A 17955-nucleotide genomic window follows, 5' to 3' on the forward strand; every position below is an offset into this window, starting at 1 on the left:
AGAATAAATTTGAGTATATAAATTAAATAATCTTATGTATATGTCTAAATAATTATTATATTATCCATCTTATGTAACATTAAATGATACTAGGATGTTTAATCTCCATTTAACTTTTCGAATAATTTATTACATATTTAATATTTTGGTATAAGTTAGATTAACTATGTTATTATAAAATATTACATAATTATATAAACTGCTTGCACATCAAATATCATATGATTTGGAGACTTCTAGCTTATATGTCAAGTGATCAAAAAATATATCTAATTTAATTTTATTTAGATCGTATAGTTTTTGACTATTTAATGCATAGGTTAGGAGTCTCCAAATTACATGATTTTTTATATATAAATAATTTTGAGATAGTAAATCATATTCGATAGTTTGGATCATTGACGTAAAATCTCTATTGTAAAGTTTTGATTTTACCAGATCTGAGTCTAAATTTGGTCAACCTTAATATATATATATATATATATATATATATATATACATACATATATACATACATACACATACATACATACATACATATATATATATATATATATATATATATATATATATATATATATATATATATATATATATATATATATATATATATATATATATATATATATATACATATATACATACATACACATATATACATACATATATATATATATATATATATATATATATATATATATATATATATATATATATATATATATATATACATACACATACATACATATATATATATATATATATATATATATATATATATATATATATATATATATATATATATATATATATATATATATATATATATATATATGGGTCAAGATCAAATTATATTTTTTTCTAAATTCGATGATGAAAGTTACATATCGATGATCTTGAGCAATTAAATGTGATCTACCACCTTTAGCTACTTAAATACCAAAAATTATATAATTTGAAAATCCTTAACCTACGTATTTATCCAACAACCAATGATGTTGGTCATGTTCTTTTATCTCCATAAATATAAAATGCAGCTAGATTATCATCTTGGAAGAAAGTTTTTCTTTTATTAAGAAGAAGAAAGATTTGCTTCAACATGCTTAGCTCAAATTTTTAGAATAAAATGATAGAAAAAGAGAAATTAGGAAAGCAGGGTTCAAGTTTCCTGTTTTTTCATTATAATATCTCTATTTGTACTAATCAACCCTTACAAAATCCAGACTACATTCCTGTTATAATTGGAAAGGATCACAATTTTCCCAAAATAATTGTGATTAGTGAAAATAATCATGAAAAAAACATCATTTTCCTATAGTTAGATCTTGAATCCTACACCAATTTTATCTTTAATTACTCCACTTAATTCTCCTTGAATCATGATCTTTTTGGTCGATCAAAATTGCCCAAACATCATAACAGATCCCCAAATACTAAGTGCATCGAACCCTTTAGAAATGAAACATGTTCTCTTAATACTCATCAAGAGCTTAGTTTTGACTCTCGAGACTGAAAATAGATGCCAAATAAGAAGTTCAAATTAGCGGTCAAATATGATGTATCTTGCTCGAAAACCCTCTCCGAGCTTGTCTGGGGATGACCAGGGCAGTCCACGACCGGTCCAGTGATCCACCGAATCCATTTGGTTAAATCCTATTTCTTCCTAGCAGCCCCTTGGCCTTGGACCATCGTTCTACATCCATACAGAATTTAATCAATCAACTGGCAAAGCTCAGATGGTATGACTGAAAAATTCTGACAACAGCGATTTCTAATTACGGGGTCCATGGTGTTAAAGGTTATTATAGAGAACAGAAGGTTTTCCAAATGAGAACATTCCAACTACAATGATATCTACTCATTAAAATCGGGATCACAGATCAATTGCAGTACATTTCATCATGTATACTCAAAGCCCTTCAAGGTCACCAAAGATGAAAGATATTGCTTGGAAGATTTTCAAAGTATTCAACAGCCCTAAGTCACTCCAATGAGTACAAGAAACAACAAGACATTCCCATGAGGATAACCAAACATCTGACTAACAAGGAGAATCACCTAAAGTATATTTTTAAAGAAAAAATATTTCATTGTACATAAAACAAGACAGCTGCAGAGAAAAATATTAGGATGAAAACTTGATTGGCACCTAAGAACATTCAAGTGTCACCCTGATCCATTTACTGTTGATGGCTTGTAAGAAAGCCTCACTGTATTATAGATCATGGAAGGTTCAGCCATTGCTCCATTTCCATAATCTCCACAAGCCAACCTCTTTGTGATGGGAGGGATCAACACTATACCAAGTTCACTGATTACTTCTAGATGGCGCTTTGTGAAGGGGTTATGCCACATGAAGGTGTTCATGGCAGGCGCAACGTACAAAGGCTTGCTGTAATCCCAGGCTCGCACGATGCATGTTAGTAGGTTGTCACACAGTCCTCCTGCAATCTACTCAAGGGAAGAAAGATATGAATGACATATAAAGCAATGTAACAAGTAACACTACAGTGGTAGAGACTACAGAATTGCTAGTAGTCCAGTGAAGAAAGACATAATGATCAACAGAAATCAACAACAAACCCTTTTTGCATGGTTTTACTACATGGATATGTGTTTAAGCACACCAAAATCCCCTATGACATAAATTTAATTTAAGTTCCTAGTAAGTTCTTTTGAAATGGAGCCATTAAGTCCAAAGCTGAAGTTTAGTGGATTATATCACACATACCTTTGCTAGGGTATTTGCTGATAATGGGGCGATTACCATAATATCTGCCCATTTTCGTAGTTCAATGTGCAACACTCCATCTCCAATTTTCTTCCAACTAGACCATTCATCATCATCTGTATAAAGAATCACATCCCTTGGAAGTGATGCTTTATCTAAAAAATATAAGGATGACTTTGTAGCTACTGCTCTCACTTCTGCCCACTCAGAAAAGCTACGACAAAGACTTTCAAATTTAATACTAGCTACACTTCCAGTAGCAGCCAGGAGAATCCGTGGTTTAACAGGCTGTGCACCATCTTGCACTATATTTTCTGACGATCCCTCCACCTTAGCCATCAGTTCCTCTTGGGAAGCTGTGCTAAAGAGAACCAGAAATAACAGCAAGGAACTGGTCATCCAACAATATAAATCCATAGTAACATATCATACAATTAGGGTAATCTTTTTAAATTTTTGCAGAAAGACTAAATATATCAAACATGTGAAAGCACTGTCTATTCTGCCAATAGTCTTGCTGAGATTTTAGAATATATGCACAATTCCTTTCCATATGCCCGCATCAATATATTTCATGGTCAGGTGACAGATAAAATTATTTCAATCTTCCAAGGTAATCCCAACATCTAAAGCTATCAAGATCAAGAAAATTATATGGCAAACTAAATTGAATGTGTTGAAGACTCAACACCTTTGATTTAAATCATCCCATAGAAAGAGATTCCCAAGCTAGGCAGTTCTGATTGAACTATGACAAATGAAAATAATATACAAACAATTAGACAAAGCGAGAATGTACAGCAATAGGTGCTCTAGGAATAAACGTAGAGAGTGAAGAGTAGGAGAAAGAATATTACATCATGGTCTGGCATCAGCTATGGCACATAAATTCTATTTTCGACCTCTCCATGTGGATTCAATTTCCAGAATGCAGATCCTTGCCAACAAATTATTCCCACCAGTTAAAAAAGCAACACTGCTGCAGTTAATTTCCCAACCTTCCAACAAGTATGTGGACAACAAAGAATCAAAGATCTTGCTTCAACTAACAATTACAGCCTATCTCTGCTCATATAGATAGAGATGGTTGAATATGTAGAAATGTATCGGAGAAGACCTCATCATTATTTTATAAAAATCCTTCACAGAGGATCTGGACACAGAAGGAGATCACAATATTTATTTATTTTATTTTTTTATTTTGTGGGGGGTGGGGGGATATCCAATAGCAGCTGTCACAAGTGTAGTTTGAAGGGCACCATAATTGCAGGGAAACAGCTAGATAGCAATTTAACCATGATCCCATAATTATTCTGAAGAGATCGGTTAGATAAGATACTTCCAACTATATAGAACCAAACCAAGTAATCTATGAAATAGATGACAAATTAAAACACGCAGGTTAGTTATCCTACAGGTTCTACACCTACGCTGTTAGCAAGTTCATTTGTTCTTTTCATTGGGTAAACTATGTGAACATTTAAGAGTATCTATGTTATTACTACCTAAAAATAGTAGCGGACAATTCTGGATTATATCACCATTAACGCAATCAGGAATGTATACCATCTTTTTTTGTTCTTCCTCAAGCTTTTTCAGGTTTTCTTCTTGATTCCTCAGCTATCGGATGTAAATTCTACAGAGGATGGATTTCATCCTTCTACTTGAATGTGGGGCTACCAAAATTTAATGGCAGCAAAGTAGGCTAAGTGGCGCACACAGTGATGGGATGGATTAGAATGCTGAAACAATTGCAGAAATAAACCAGTGGGAGCTAAATTTAACAATTGACAGAGATTAAGTGAAAAGCTCATAGAGATTTTGTAACAGAAGATATGACTGATATATAAAGCATATGCAGAACAATCAACACAAAAGGAAAGAATGAAATAATAATTTCAGGATGAGACAATGCATCAATCCAAAGAGAACATAAGGGAAAAGAAATGCATTCATAAGCTGGAAACTTGATGTACATCTTCAAGGCAAAAGGTCAATATGATAAAGTAAATGGAAGGCAAAATATCAGGGGAGTTAACTGATATGGTTCCAGAACTTGCACAGCATTTAGTACTAAAGGAAGAATTGGATGGCGATTTTGAGATGAGATGGCATGCCAAAGTAAGGAGTACCAGAAGGGAAATGCATATACATAGGTGAAGAATTACTGCACACATAGGGAAGATAAGTTTGACAAGAAAGAGCAAATAAAGGGAGAAGGCCTGGAACTAAAATTGAGACCGCAGATGAAATATTCGCATCAACATCTGGGTTGGTACGCGGGGCCAACATGTGCTGACATAGAACCATTTTTGTCTGCCACAATGTCTGATAAGTAGCTGCACATGTGATCAGCATGACATAGCATGATGGTACCATGTTAGCCTACGGCCATCACAGGCATTGCAAGTGATCATTTAATCCTTATATAGATGTGGGTCATTAATTGATTTATGTGGACATGAGGCAATAGTCACTTTGTATATCAAATCTTATTGTTGGCAATCTGAAAACACCCTTGGAAGGAAAACAATGAGAACCTTAATGAAAACTTGGTTGCTTTGCATATACAATCAAGTTTGAAGGAAATGCTGAATATTTCAGGTTTGTCTTTTACTTACTAATTTGATATAAGTAGCATTATTTGGATCTGTTTTGTTGGTCAACATTCTAGGTTGGTTGCTATTAGAGGCAAAATCCATCATATGCAGCCTTGTTCATGTTGGCCACTAATTCCGGGTAGCTAGATCATTTTAGTCCACAGGTGAAGTTAGAAAGAAAAACGAGGAGCAACAAAAACTAATGGATATGATTCATGGTCCTCGTTACTCTCCTTTCATTCTTTCTCTATTCATCTCTACTCTCTGTTTTTTTCTCTCTAGTTTGTTTACAGCATTTCTACGGAGGGATTATCTAGAGAGCGTTAAATGTTTAATTGTTCTTCATTTTCTATGCTCAACTTAATTTGGTGGATGGCATGCAAAGCATAACAAGTAGGAACTAAGATAGTAAAATACCAGTTTATCGAGTATTAGCAAGCATGCGAACTATTTATAGAAAGATTAGGAAGTTCTTGGTAGCAATAGACCTTAAATAGAGGGTGGATTTTAGGTCTACCTTTTTATAGATGTTACTAATGCATTAACTGTTAAGGCAGCAATGCTTTCTACCATGTCTTTGTTACGAAAAATCGGACTGCTATGGCACGTCTGAGATTAATCAGGAACAAAGGAGAAGGACATTAATGATGCCCTAGGGTGTACAAGAGGAGAAGAGGAAGAGAAGAGAGACAAGAGACTGGGAGAAAGAGCCAAAATTTTATTCATTGTATCTTCTTGACCTAATTTACATTGTATAAATACCATACAAAAAGATCAAGCCCAATGCATCAAGAAAACTCCCAAACGACTAATCCGATGCGATGCAATCCCCGAGCCCATATACACCCATGACTTACATGCACACGCCCCATTAGACTAAATCCCAGCCCAATTCATGATTAGCCCCCTTTAAACCTATCAGATCAAGGCTTAAAGTCCCTAGGATCAAACCCGATCCTAAATCAAAACAGAAACCCCGTGCAACTTCAGCCCGCGAACTGGATCGGCTCAGTATACCGCTTAGTCGACTCATTCCTGGATTGAATCGACTCAGTTTGCTGCCACTTGCAGACTCCCAAAAATGCATCTTTCTGTCTGTTCTAAGAGTTAGCCGACCCAAACCATGACTGAATCGATCCACTTGAACTGAATCGACCCACCCAAAAACTGGTTCGACTAAGTTACCATGCCACGCCAGAACTTCGATACGCCATGCTTCTATCTGACGATTTCCTCAAACTTAGTCGACCCATCCTGAGACTGGGTCAACCCACCTTTAACTTAATCGACCTAATCTAAGGGTGAGTCGACTAAGCTTCAGCCGTTGTCATCTCTTTGGCTTCTTTCTTTTACTGACCTTCTTGTACCAATGAGGCTTTAGAGCGCCACACCAGATTCTACAATCTCCACCTTGATGCTTCATAGCCTCAGCAAGCTCCTCTCTGTCTAACAATCCCATCAGTCCCACACATTTGTAAAAGCCATCCTAGGGAAGAACCTTTGTAAGTGCATCAGTTGGATTCCTTGAAGTATGCACTTTCACCAGCTCCACTTCACCCTCTTCTACAAGCTCCCTGATTCTGTGGTATCTGATGTTTATATGCTTCGTCCTAGCATGGTAGACAGAATTCTGAGCCAACATCAACGCACTCTAACTATCACAATGTAGCCGGACAATCTCCTGTGCGAAGCCCATCTCCGATGACAGTCCCTTCAGCCACAATGCCTCCTTAGCTGCCTCTGTCACTCCAATGTATTCAGCCTCGGTAGTAGACAAGACTGTGATAGATTGCAGGCATGATCTCCATGAGACTGGACCCCCATACATACTGAAAACAAAATCAGTAGTAGACCGTCTGGTGTCCATGTCTCCTCCAAAATTAGCATCCACATAATCTTCAATCTGTCCCAGAGCTCCTTTGGTTAAGTTGAGATTTCCGTCAGCACCTTCCTGCTGTCCAAAGCAAATGCCGACTCCAACATTATCAACCAAATGCCTAAATATCCCCTTCAGTGCTCTCCAGTGCTCCCTGCTAGGTCATGCCATGAACCTGCTAACCTGACTCACTGTATGGGCAAGATCTGACCTGTAATACACTATCGCATACATCAATGAACCTACTCTAGAGGCATACGGCACCCTCTCCATTTTCTGAGCCTCCACCTCAGATTGTGGCGACATAGCCTTCGAAAGTTTGTAGTGCCCGACAAGTGGCAGTACCGTTGACTTCGCCTCCTTCATTCCAAATCTTTCGAGCACCTTCTGAATGTAGCCACCTTGAGACAAATGTAGCAGCTTCCTCACTCTGTCCCCTAGGATCTCCATGCCTAATATCTTTCGTGCAGGCCCCAAATCCTTCATCTTGAACTCTCGAGATAGGATTGCCTTCAGTTCCTGCACCACACTCCTACTCCTATAAGCCATTAATATATCATCCACATATAGGAGTAGGTACAATCTAGACTCATCCTCCAGAGTCTTTACATAGACACACGGGTCATGCTCACACCTGGAAAGCCCTATGCTCCTCACATATAAATCGAAGCGCTTGTACCACTACCTAGGAGACCGTTTCAATCCATACAGTGATTTTTATAGCAAACACACTTTTCCTTCTGATCCCGACTCCATGAATCCCTACGGCTGCTCCATATATATGCTCTCCTTCAAATTCTCGTGGAGGAACGCCGTCTTGATGTCCATTTATTCTAGCTCCAAGTTCTGAGCTGCAACTATGCTCAATAGTACTCGAATGGATGTATGTCTAACAACAGAAAAAAAATACCTCACTGAAGTCAATGCCTTTCTTCTGGGAGTATCCTTTGCCACCAGTCTCGCTTTATACCTGATACCTCCCTGCTTCGAAGGCCCCTCCTTACGCTGGAAGACCCACTTGCATCCAATGGGTCCCTTTCCTTCTGACAGCTCCACCAACCACCAAATCTTGTTCTTATGGAGTGACTGCATCTCTTCATACATAGCTTGAACCCACCTATCTCTATCATGGCTCTCCACTGCCTCCTGATAGGTATACAGATCTCCATTCGCAGTCACTAAGACATATGATACAGACTCTTCGAAGCCATATCCTGGTTGCCACATATTTTTTTTGGGCTTGTGCAGTGCAACCCAGATGTCTGTCCTAGATCCAGCTTGCTCCTGCTGGACCTCCTGGCTTCCTCCACCTGTCTGTGCCCCCTCCAACAGTGGAGACACCTTTGGGGAGTGCTCTACCTGACTGTCATGTCCTCCAGATGTACCTACAAAAGGCAAAATCGAATCGGAGGTTAGTTGTCCACCACTATCCGGCTAGACCTTCTACTGTTCCTATTGAACTTCCATGCCTTTTCGCCTTCGAAGGACTGAGCTCTCATCGAAGACCACATTTCTGCTAATGATGGCCTTCTTCTCTAAGGGATCCCACAGTCTGTATCCCTTTATACCTCGCGGATAGCCTAGAAACACCATCTTCTTTGATCTGATGTCCAGCTTGTTCCACTCACCAGCAACCATATGCACATAGGCCGTGCACCCGAACACTCTAAGGTGGTTCAACTCCACCTTCTTCCCAGACCACTTCTCAGGAATACCACCTTCTAGTCTGGTATGAGGTGACCGATTCACCAGGTAGCATGTTGCATCCACCGAATCCATCCAAAATGCCTTGGAAAGTCCTGCCTACAGCCTCATGCATCTCACCTTCTCCAGGAGAGTCCTGTTCATCCCCTCAGCCATCCCATTCTGCTGTGGAGTTTCCTTCACTATGAAGTGCCTCTTAATGCCGCACTCCTCATAGAACTCCTGAAACTCCCTACTGGTGAACTCTCCGCCATTATCTAATCTTAAGCACTTGACACTGCATCCTCGCTCCTTCTCTACCTCAGCTTTTTACACCTTGAACTTAGAGAAGACATCTGACTTTTTCCTCAAGAAATAAACCTAGATCTTTTTCGAGAAGTTATCAACCAATGTCAAGAAGTATCTGACCCCATTTCTATTCAAAACAGGTGTTGTTCCCCACACATCTGTATGCACAAGCTCCAATGAGGTAGCACTCCTAACTATACTGATGGCAAACTGAACTCTTTTCTGCTTGCCCATCTGGCATGGCTCACAGACCTCTAAAACTCCGCCCTCCATGTCTAGAATTAGTCCGTGCCTACTCAACTCCTGCATCCCTTGATCTCCCATGTGGCCCAGGCGGTAGTGCTACAATTGATGCAAGCCCTGTTGATCCTGTGTCGCAACCGTTGTATTAAAATCTCCGGTCACAACAAAATCCTCCAACCTACAAAGGTTATTCTCCAACCTTCTTCCCCTCATCACCACCATGGCCCCCTTGGAGATATTCAGCACACCACTCCTGGTATGACTGCTGAAATTGCAGTCATTCTTCTCCAAATAACCAAGTGATACCAAGTTCTTCTTCAATTCTAGGACGTGCTTCACGTTTGTGAGAGTCCGTATGATCCTATCAAATATCCACACCCAAACCGTACCTATCCCAACAACCTTGCATGGATGATCGTCTCCTAGTATCACACTTTCCTCATCTGTCTTGGTATATGTAGCAAACTAAGACCTGTTTGGAGTATAATGATGAGAATAGATTGAATCTAGAGTCCATACCTCTGCACCACTCCTGTGACCATCTAACACAATCAGGAGGTCATCCTCCACCTCACGACCAGCTACCATACTCAGTGAATCAGAAGTTGCAGCAGCTGTCTTTTTCTCCCTGTTTCTTCTTCCACTGTGGATAGTCTCTCTTGAAATGACCGAACTCCTGATACTTGAAGCATCTTACTTCCTTCTTGTCCTTCGAAACTTTGATCATCCCCTAGACTTGCTTCTATTCCGTCCTCTACCTGATCTCTCCCCTACGGTCAAGCTTTCCTGAGGAACATTCTCCTTGGTCAACCTCTCCCTCTGCTCGTTGGATTGAAATACTGAGACAATGTCCTCATAATGCAAAGTCTCCTTCCCATAGAGCAGAGTCGTCACCAAGAGATCAAAGGACTGGGGCAATGAATACAACAACAACAAAGATCGATCCTCCTCTTCTAACTTCACCCCAACATTCAGCAACTCATTGCTAATCTGGTTGAACCACTGAATGTGAACGACTATATCCCCACCTTCCTACATCCGAAGACTATAGAGCCGCTTCTTCAACATCAGTTTATTGCACATATTTTTTTTCATGTACAGGGTGTGCAATTTCGACCATAACCCCTTTGGGGTTTTCTTCTCCAACACCGAATACAAGGCTGCATCAACCAAACAACCCCTAATGGCTGCACACGCCCGTTTCTCCAGGAATTTCCAATCCTTATCCGACATTCCGTCCGACCTTTCCTCCAATGCCAGATCCAGTTCATGCTGAATCAACAGATCTTCCACTCTCATCTTCCACATTGAGAAGCTCCCCTTCCAATCAAACTTTTCGAAATCCACCTTAATGCTGCTTCCCATGGTTGGATCCACACCACAAACACAGCACAAACAAAGATGAATCAAGAAAGATACCTTGACAGAGGATCGCTGAAACCTTCAGCCTTCGAAGATCTTCCTTCTAGCTTGATTCCTCCCTTCACCACGAACCAGCAGCTCTGATACCAACTGTTACGAAAAATCGGACCGCTGTGATATGTCTGAGATTAATCAGGAACAAGGGAGAAGGAGATTAATGATGCCCTAGGGTGTACAAGAGGAGAAGAGAAAAAGAAAAGAGACGAGATTGGGAGAAAAAGCCAAAATTTTATTCACCGTATCTCTTTGACCTAATTTACATTGTATAAATACCATACAAAAGGGTCAAGCCCAATGCTCAAGAAAACTCCCAAACGATTAATCCGATGCGATGCAATCCCCGAGCTCATGTACACCCATAACTCACATGCACACACCCCATTGGACTAAATCCTAGCCCTATTATATGATTAGCCCCTTTTAGACCTATCAGACCAAGACCTAAAGTCCCTAGAATCAAACTCGATCCTAAATCAAAACAAAAATCCCGTGCAGCTTCAGCCCACGAACTGGGTCGGCTCAGCTGAAACTGAATCGGCTCAATATACCACTGAGTCGACTTATTCCTAGACTAAGTCGACTAAGTCTGCTGCCACCTGTAGACTTCAAAAAATGCATCTTTCTATCTGTCTCAAAGTTAGCCGGCCTAGACCATGACTGAGTCGACCCAGTGAACTGAGTCGACCCATTCAGAAACTGGATCGACTAAGTTACCGTACCACGCCAGAACTTCGATACGCCATGCTTCTGTCTGATGATTTTCTCAGACTTAGTCGACCCATCCTGAGACTGGATCGACCCACTTTTAACTTAGTTGATCCAGTCCGAGAGTAAGTCGACTAAGCTTCTGCTGCTGTCATCTCTCGGACTTCTTTCTTCTGCTGGTCTTCTTGTTCCTCTGAAGCTTTGGAGCGCCATACCAGATTCTACAGTCCTCTAAGAGCTCTCTCTCTCTCTCTCTCTCTCTCTCTCTCGGTTGCTTGATCTGAAATGCTAGGAGCTTTCAGCCATTGATATGGATGTATGAATAGAGAGAACTAGGAGACGACCAGTGGGAGGTGGTGCCTTGCCATTGTTGAATCAAAGAGTTGATCACTGGAGGCTGGATACTCCATCTAGATCTTGATGGGTGCACCTGCTTCAGATGTGGCAATGTCCGCTGATGGTTGGACGGTGCTTTCACCTAGAAATTAGTGTAGTTCTCTCTAGAGGGAGAATTGCTTCACTCTTCTAGCCAAAAACTTATTCTCTCTCTGGATCCCACGAAGCAGGCATGCTGCAAGAAGGAATATCCATCGATTCCATCCTCTTTCTACTGAGGATATCAAGTCTGCTTCTCTACCAATTTGGTCTGCTTTTAAGGAACCTATTAAGGAACAGTTGATCTTCAACAACTGGTTTTACCCACCCAAAAAAAAGAAAAGAAAAGAAAAAGAAAAAACACAAACCAAGGTGGGTCCTTCATTGCCTCACCCTCTTCTTCTCTTACAGTAGAGGCTTCTAGCAATCAGCAGGTGTCCTTGCCTGGTCTCTTCTCTATTGTAGTCAGGACATTCCATACCTACCGATCAAAATGCACTCAATGCATGTGCTACAGAGGAATCGAGCACTCTAGTTCGTTTGCAAGATGATAAAGAAATTCTTCAGATGGCATATTAACTTGATGGGACTCTCAAAGTTTGAATGGTACCTGGTCTTCAGAAAGGTGTTTTTTCTCTATCAATCTGCTTCTAAGCCTTACCAACCAAACCTGGGTCATTAAAATGTTTATGGACCCTACAAGAGATCTCAATTTGATGTTTTTTTTGGAGGACAGGGCTGTGCAATCCTTATGGGCCAGTCCTTAGCATATCTGGTGACTTCAATAGCACTAGACTCAGCAATGAGTGGAAGGGCAAAGCTAGTGGCAGAATTAGTATGTTTGAGTTAATAATTTTGTTAAGTGGTGAAGTCTAATTGATGTTCCTTTGGTAGGGATAAATTTTACCCAGTCAAACAAAAGAGAGGACCTTAGTTTCACCAAATTAGATCAATTCCTAGTATCCTTAGAGCAGCGTGATATTTTTAGTATCTCTTAGGCATTGGCCCATGCACTTCTGATACACAGAGTGATCCCTATTGAGAAGCTTAGCAAAATTTTCAAATTTGAGTTTATGGTAGAATATATCCAAATTTTGATCCACTAATTGAGAAATGGTGGAATTAAAAAAAAAAACAAAATTTGGACTCACTAGCAGCTATGCAGGTGGCTAAGCATTGATTTCTAAGAACTAGGCTTAAAGAATGAAGTAAAAAGAAATGAAAAGAAAGAATTCCCTTTGAATTTGATGGCTAGACCGTGAAGAAGAAGAGCATCTTGCACCTCTGTAGGAAAGATCTGACAGATGTAATCTCAAAGTAAAACTAGAAGATGTGCTAAGAAAAAGGAAACCTTATGCATCACTTGGTCCAAGAGGGTGAAAAAATACATCCTCTTTTCATAGGTCCTCTTCTAATATGACAAGGGAAAAACCTTTCTCCAAGATAAATGCTCTGGACAAAGATAATAATAATGTGGATGAACAGAAAGTGATAGAAGATGTCCTTCACTCCTTTCAAATTTGTTTGGCATTTTTAAGAGAGCAGTGTTGTTGCTGATTGGGTAATCTGTACATAGAAGAGAGAGTGGATCTACACTCACTGGAGGACATTTTGACAAAGGAACTGAAGAAGGCTGTTCTTAATTTGCCTTCTGCAAGGCTCCAGTATGGAATGGGTTTCCCACATTCTTTTATTAAAGACACTGCCATCTATTACAAGAGGATGCCTTCTAGTTGATGATGGACCTACATACTGGGAATGGCATATGGCTAAATAGTTTTCCATTAATAAGGGATACAGAATTTTAAATAACAGAGTAGTTCAGCACCTATCAAAGATATGGAAGTGTCCTGTTATTTTAGAAGGTGAGCTTGTTCAACTGGCTATGAATTCTTAATAAGATACTCTGCACAAAACTTGAGAAAATGAAATTAAAGTCATCCGGCAACATGCCTTTTCCTAGAACCATGAGGAGTTGACAGATAATCTATTTCTGGTTTGCAGCTACTTTAATGGTGTCCAGGCTCAGCTTGCATCTTCGTTTGGATCATGGATTTCCCTACAAGTATTTGAGAGCTGTGGACTGATTGGAGATCAAGAAAAAGAGGTTGGATGGAATGCTATCATCAAAGTTACAAACTGGTGCCTATGATTGGAAAGGAATTCAATAGTTTCTAGAAGCAAGAGGAGAACACCCCAATAGTCTATGACAACATCTACCTCCTGATACAGACTGGACTAGGTTTTGCCATGCTAAGATGAGAAGGAAGCTTGACCAGGTTTTGCAATGATAAAACGAGATGGAAGATTGACCCTGTTCTTATCAAATTACCTTAATCTCTTCCACCATACTCTTCCTTATTTCTTATTTAAATCTTCTCATTTGGTCGTTAGCCTCAGCTTACCTAGTTTAGTTTTAATTGCAATAAATTTGAGTTGGGATTCAGCCTAACTCTTCCATCTCTCTCTCTCTCTCAAAAAAAAAAAAAAAAAAAGAAAGAAAGAAAAAAATACTAATGCTAACTGTTGCTGTTCAATGGAGGGCCACCAATGCATACAACTTGTATATGTTATAGCAAGAAATGATACTATGAGAGGATAAGCGAATGCCAATTTGAATTTACAATGGGAATTCTAAAGAACATGGGCCAAATTTTACATTGACCAAAATGGTGCAACTATTCTTGTTCATAACTAACAACACAGAATTTGTGACTGCAATATAACTGCTAATCAAGGGGTAAAAAAACCAACTGTTATTATTAATATCTTTATTCCGTTATAAAATGAAGAGACGAAAAAGGCATCTATAACAAAATCAGACTGGACAGTGAATTAAAGAGATGACCTTGAGCATAATATGATCATGCATGCTTTTGAGGCAAAGTTTAGTTTGATGACATGAAATATGAAAAGCAATGTTGAACAAGCCAGTGTGTTAGGCAATAAAGAAGATCTGAAACTATAAGAATATTAACATGAAAAAGAGTACATTGTGGCATAAATATACTAAACTATGAAGAGTTAGTAATAAGAAAAATATAGACTTAGTAGTTGAAACTGTAGAGATTGAAATAATTTAAGTTGATTAAGATGGTGGGAGTATATGCAATGAAAACCTAAGAAGACCGGGTATGGAGACAGTAAAATTTTAAGGCCGAGAAAGGGAAAAACAAAGATTAATTTGATATAACCTGAAAGCAGGGGTCTAAAAAGTTCCTATTAACAAACAGTGGTGAGGGACTAAAAAAACCAAGCTGAGTATGATAGTGCTTGTTGGTTGTCACAGGTTATCTGATGCTATTATGAATATGTGAATGAAACTTTTAATTCTGAAGTAAACAACTTAAGGTTAATGACTGATACATGTTGTTTCAAGGCATCTGATTTTGTAAACCCTTATTTCAAGGTATCTGCTATGAATAAGTATAAAAAATAAAGTTGTCCATGGAATGCCTTAACAAATTTTCTACAGTTCTAGAGCTTAACTATATGGCTCAGTCTGAAAATGAGCTAACTAGATGCACGCAAGAAAAATTTAGAGTATATGCCAGGGATAATTGGGGTCATACTGCAACAGATGGACAATAGAGTGTTTATCAATCCTATAAATTGCATGCAACCTCTCTACCAACAGGTCTTGCCTCAGATGATAGGGTTATTTATATCAATTAAAATATTATCCATCTAAGACTCAAGATGTTTTGGATTAATTCCCACCAGCCATGAATTGGTTTTGAATTACCAAAAGTGGCTACTGTAGAAAAAAGAGGGGCATGAGCCTGAAACATAAAGTATAGTTAGCAGCAGGGAGGCCAACCTTGTTGACTACACAATTCAAACATATGCCTCTAGAAAACAAGTATTAAAGAATTCCCAAGACTAGGAATGAGTTTAAACAAGAAAATAACAATGATATAAGAAATCAAATTCATCTCCAAGGTACAGTATAAAAGTAACAACAATAATTAAAGAAAACACTTTGAAGCATCATCATCCACCATCCACTAAAAGACTACTTTCCACATCCCAGTAGTTGCCCATGCAAAGGAGTACACTTAATCTCTCCTCCCATATGTTGCTTGTCCAGCAGTTATCACACAAAAGAAACAAACCTGCAGGTATTATGACCTGCCTTTCAAAAGTGCATTCTACACCCAAGACCAACCCTGCCTCTTATTTAGGCCAGATGTTCCTTTTATGCTTGGAATCTAATCAATTAACTAAGAATGGGAGCTTCACGTATAAGTGGAAAAATCATATTAAGCGGCCATTAGGGACCTAAGCAGAATGACTTGACAACCCCAATGATAAAGCTGAAAGGGGGTTGGATAACTTATTGTGGTATCTGCTCCAATTTTGTTACATTTACACTGTGATACTAGATCCATGCATGTCAAAGTTCAGTCGGATAACTTTTTTTTCTCTGGAAATAAAAGGGAATTCAGTTTTTCAACAATTAGTACAGTCAAAAACTCAGTACTTGAACAGAAGTACAAAGAGTTTCTCTACACCTCTTTTAATAAAATTCTTTGGGCACACTGCACCTATTGCTTCCTCAAAAAAAAAAAAAGAGTTTCTCTACACTTTAAATCCACAGTAATTTTTTAATCACTAAGAAATAATAACTAGATACACCTATCTGAAAGTTGAAAAGAAAACAAAGATTGCCGCATGTTTTGTTATCGCATGCCTTTATGTAAGTTAAACAACCAGAATAATCATTGTCCCATGCGCGAAGTTTTTGATGCCCCTCTTCCCAACATGCCCTAAAAAACAAGCGTCACTTGATAAGCTTGGGATCAGGTCTACATACCCTTCCGCAGTTCTTTTTCTGATCAAATTTTATTCCCAAAATTTTGTTACCACCAACTCTTTCACGATCTAAAAAACCTGAAGATTAAAATTTTAAACGTGGACGGCAATAACAAACATGAATCACGAGTGCAAACAATAACATTGATCAGAACAAAATTGCTCTTACATCAAGCAAAGAGATGGTGAGATGAAGTAATCTGCCACTCCAACCAACATTTCCGGAGACTTGGCAAGAAGACAATGAAATGAAGAACAAAGATTAAAGGAGTTCGTGATTTATTAGCGATTCGGGTTGCATAAGAGCTCTTTCCGGGATGAAGTATTGATTGGAACAAAGGAAAAGGAAAGAGGGTACCTGCTCTTGGGTCTGAAGGTGTCTCGGGGACGGGGGGAGGCTGCCGTCCTCGCTTCCGCTGGCGGCGCCACCGCGTTCTTCTTTCCAGTGAGGCGGCGTTGAGAGGGGGAAGGAAAGAATGGGAGAAGGAAGACAGGAGCATACCTACCAAGGGTTCGGGTTGTATCTTTCGCGCGAAAGAATGATCATCTCATTTGGGACGTTGCCCATCGGATCGCGCCCCGCACGGATCTCAAGGCATCTGCGCAGATATCAAAGAAACTATCTCTAGATCCATTGGTAGTTCTCGCGAAGGAAGATGAATCCTTCTCCCGCGCGAAAGACACAGCCCGACCCTACCCATTCATCTAACCCAGTCGGACGCGTCGTAGGACAGCCGGGTGACAACTCCGACATGTCGTTTTTTAAATTCGTGATGAAACTGGCAAAATTGACCAGCCAAAATCTTGTTCGGGAATTAAAGATTAATTAAAAAGAAAAAAATTAAAATCTACCGCTCTTATTGGTTTTATTTAAAAATATTAATAAAAAAAACCTTACTAATAATAAATTATTATTATTTTAAATCAATAAACTTGGTCTTTAGAATTTGAAGCCGGCTTGTCTATGGTGCGCACGACGGATGGCCATCAAATAATGTACGCCACATGCATGCACGATCATTATCTATGTTTGCGCTATTTGTTGGACGACCAACATGATGCACCGCATGCTGTTATATACCATAGAGGATCCATATCCTTAAAATTCTTCAGAATAATAAATTACAATAATTAGAGTAATTGAGGGTTGATTTTTTCCATTCTTGACCTACAAATGTGGCCCATGCCTTCTTAGC

At 39.0% G+C, this 17955-nt stretch overlaps 1 protein-coding gene across 4 annotated transcripts; it reads right to left on the bottom strand.

Moving 5' to 3' along the window:
- Nucleotides 1-1925: 1925 nt before the first annotated feature.
- Nucleotides 1926-17358, bottom strand: LOC105051327 (phosphopantothenoylcysteine decarboxylase). Of its 4 annotated transcripts, none has more exons than XM_019852951.3 (3): nt 17118-17358; nt 2732-3092; nt 1926-2451 (listed from the first exon to the last, which is right to left on the bottom strand). In XM_019852951.3, the coding sequence occupies exons 2-3, from the start codon at nt 3068-3070 to the stop codon at nt 2167-2169; spliced, it is 624 nt and encodes a 207-aa protein (XP_019708510.1). In that variant the 5' UTR covers nt 3071-3092; nt 17118-17358; the 3' UTR covers nt 1926-2166. The 4 variants fall into 4 exon arrangements, with proteins under 4 accessions (XP_019708510.1, XP_010930003.1, XP_073099432.1 ...); XM_010931701.3 differs by having other exon boundaries at nt 2732-3087; nt 17118-17293; XM_073243331.1 differs by lacking the exon at nt 17118-17358 and adding an exon at nt 16929-16993.
- Between the last annotated feature and the right edge of the window lie 597 nt (nt 17359-17955).

Source organism: Elaeis guineensis, chromosome 9, assembly GCF_000442705.2.
Source record: "Elaeis guineensis isolate ETL-2024a chromosome 9, EG11, whole genome shotgun sequence".
In the NCBI taxonomy this organism is placed as follows: Eukaryota; Viridiplantae; Streptophyta; class Magnoliopsida; order Arecales; family Arecaceae; genus Elaeis; species Elaeis guineensis.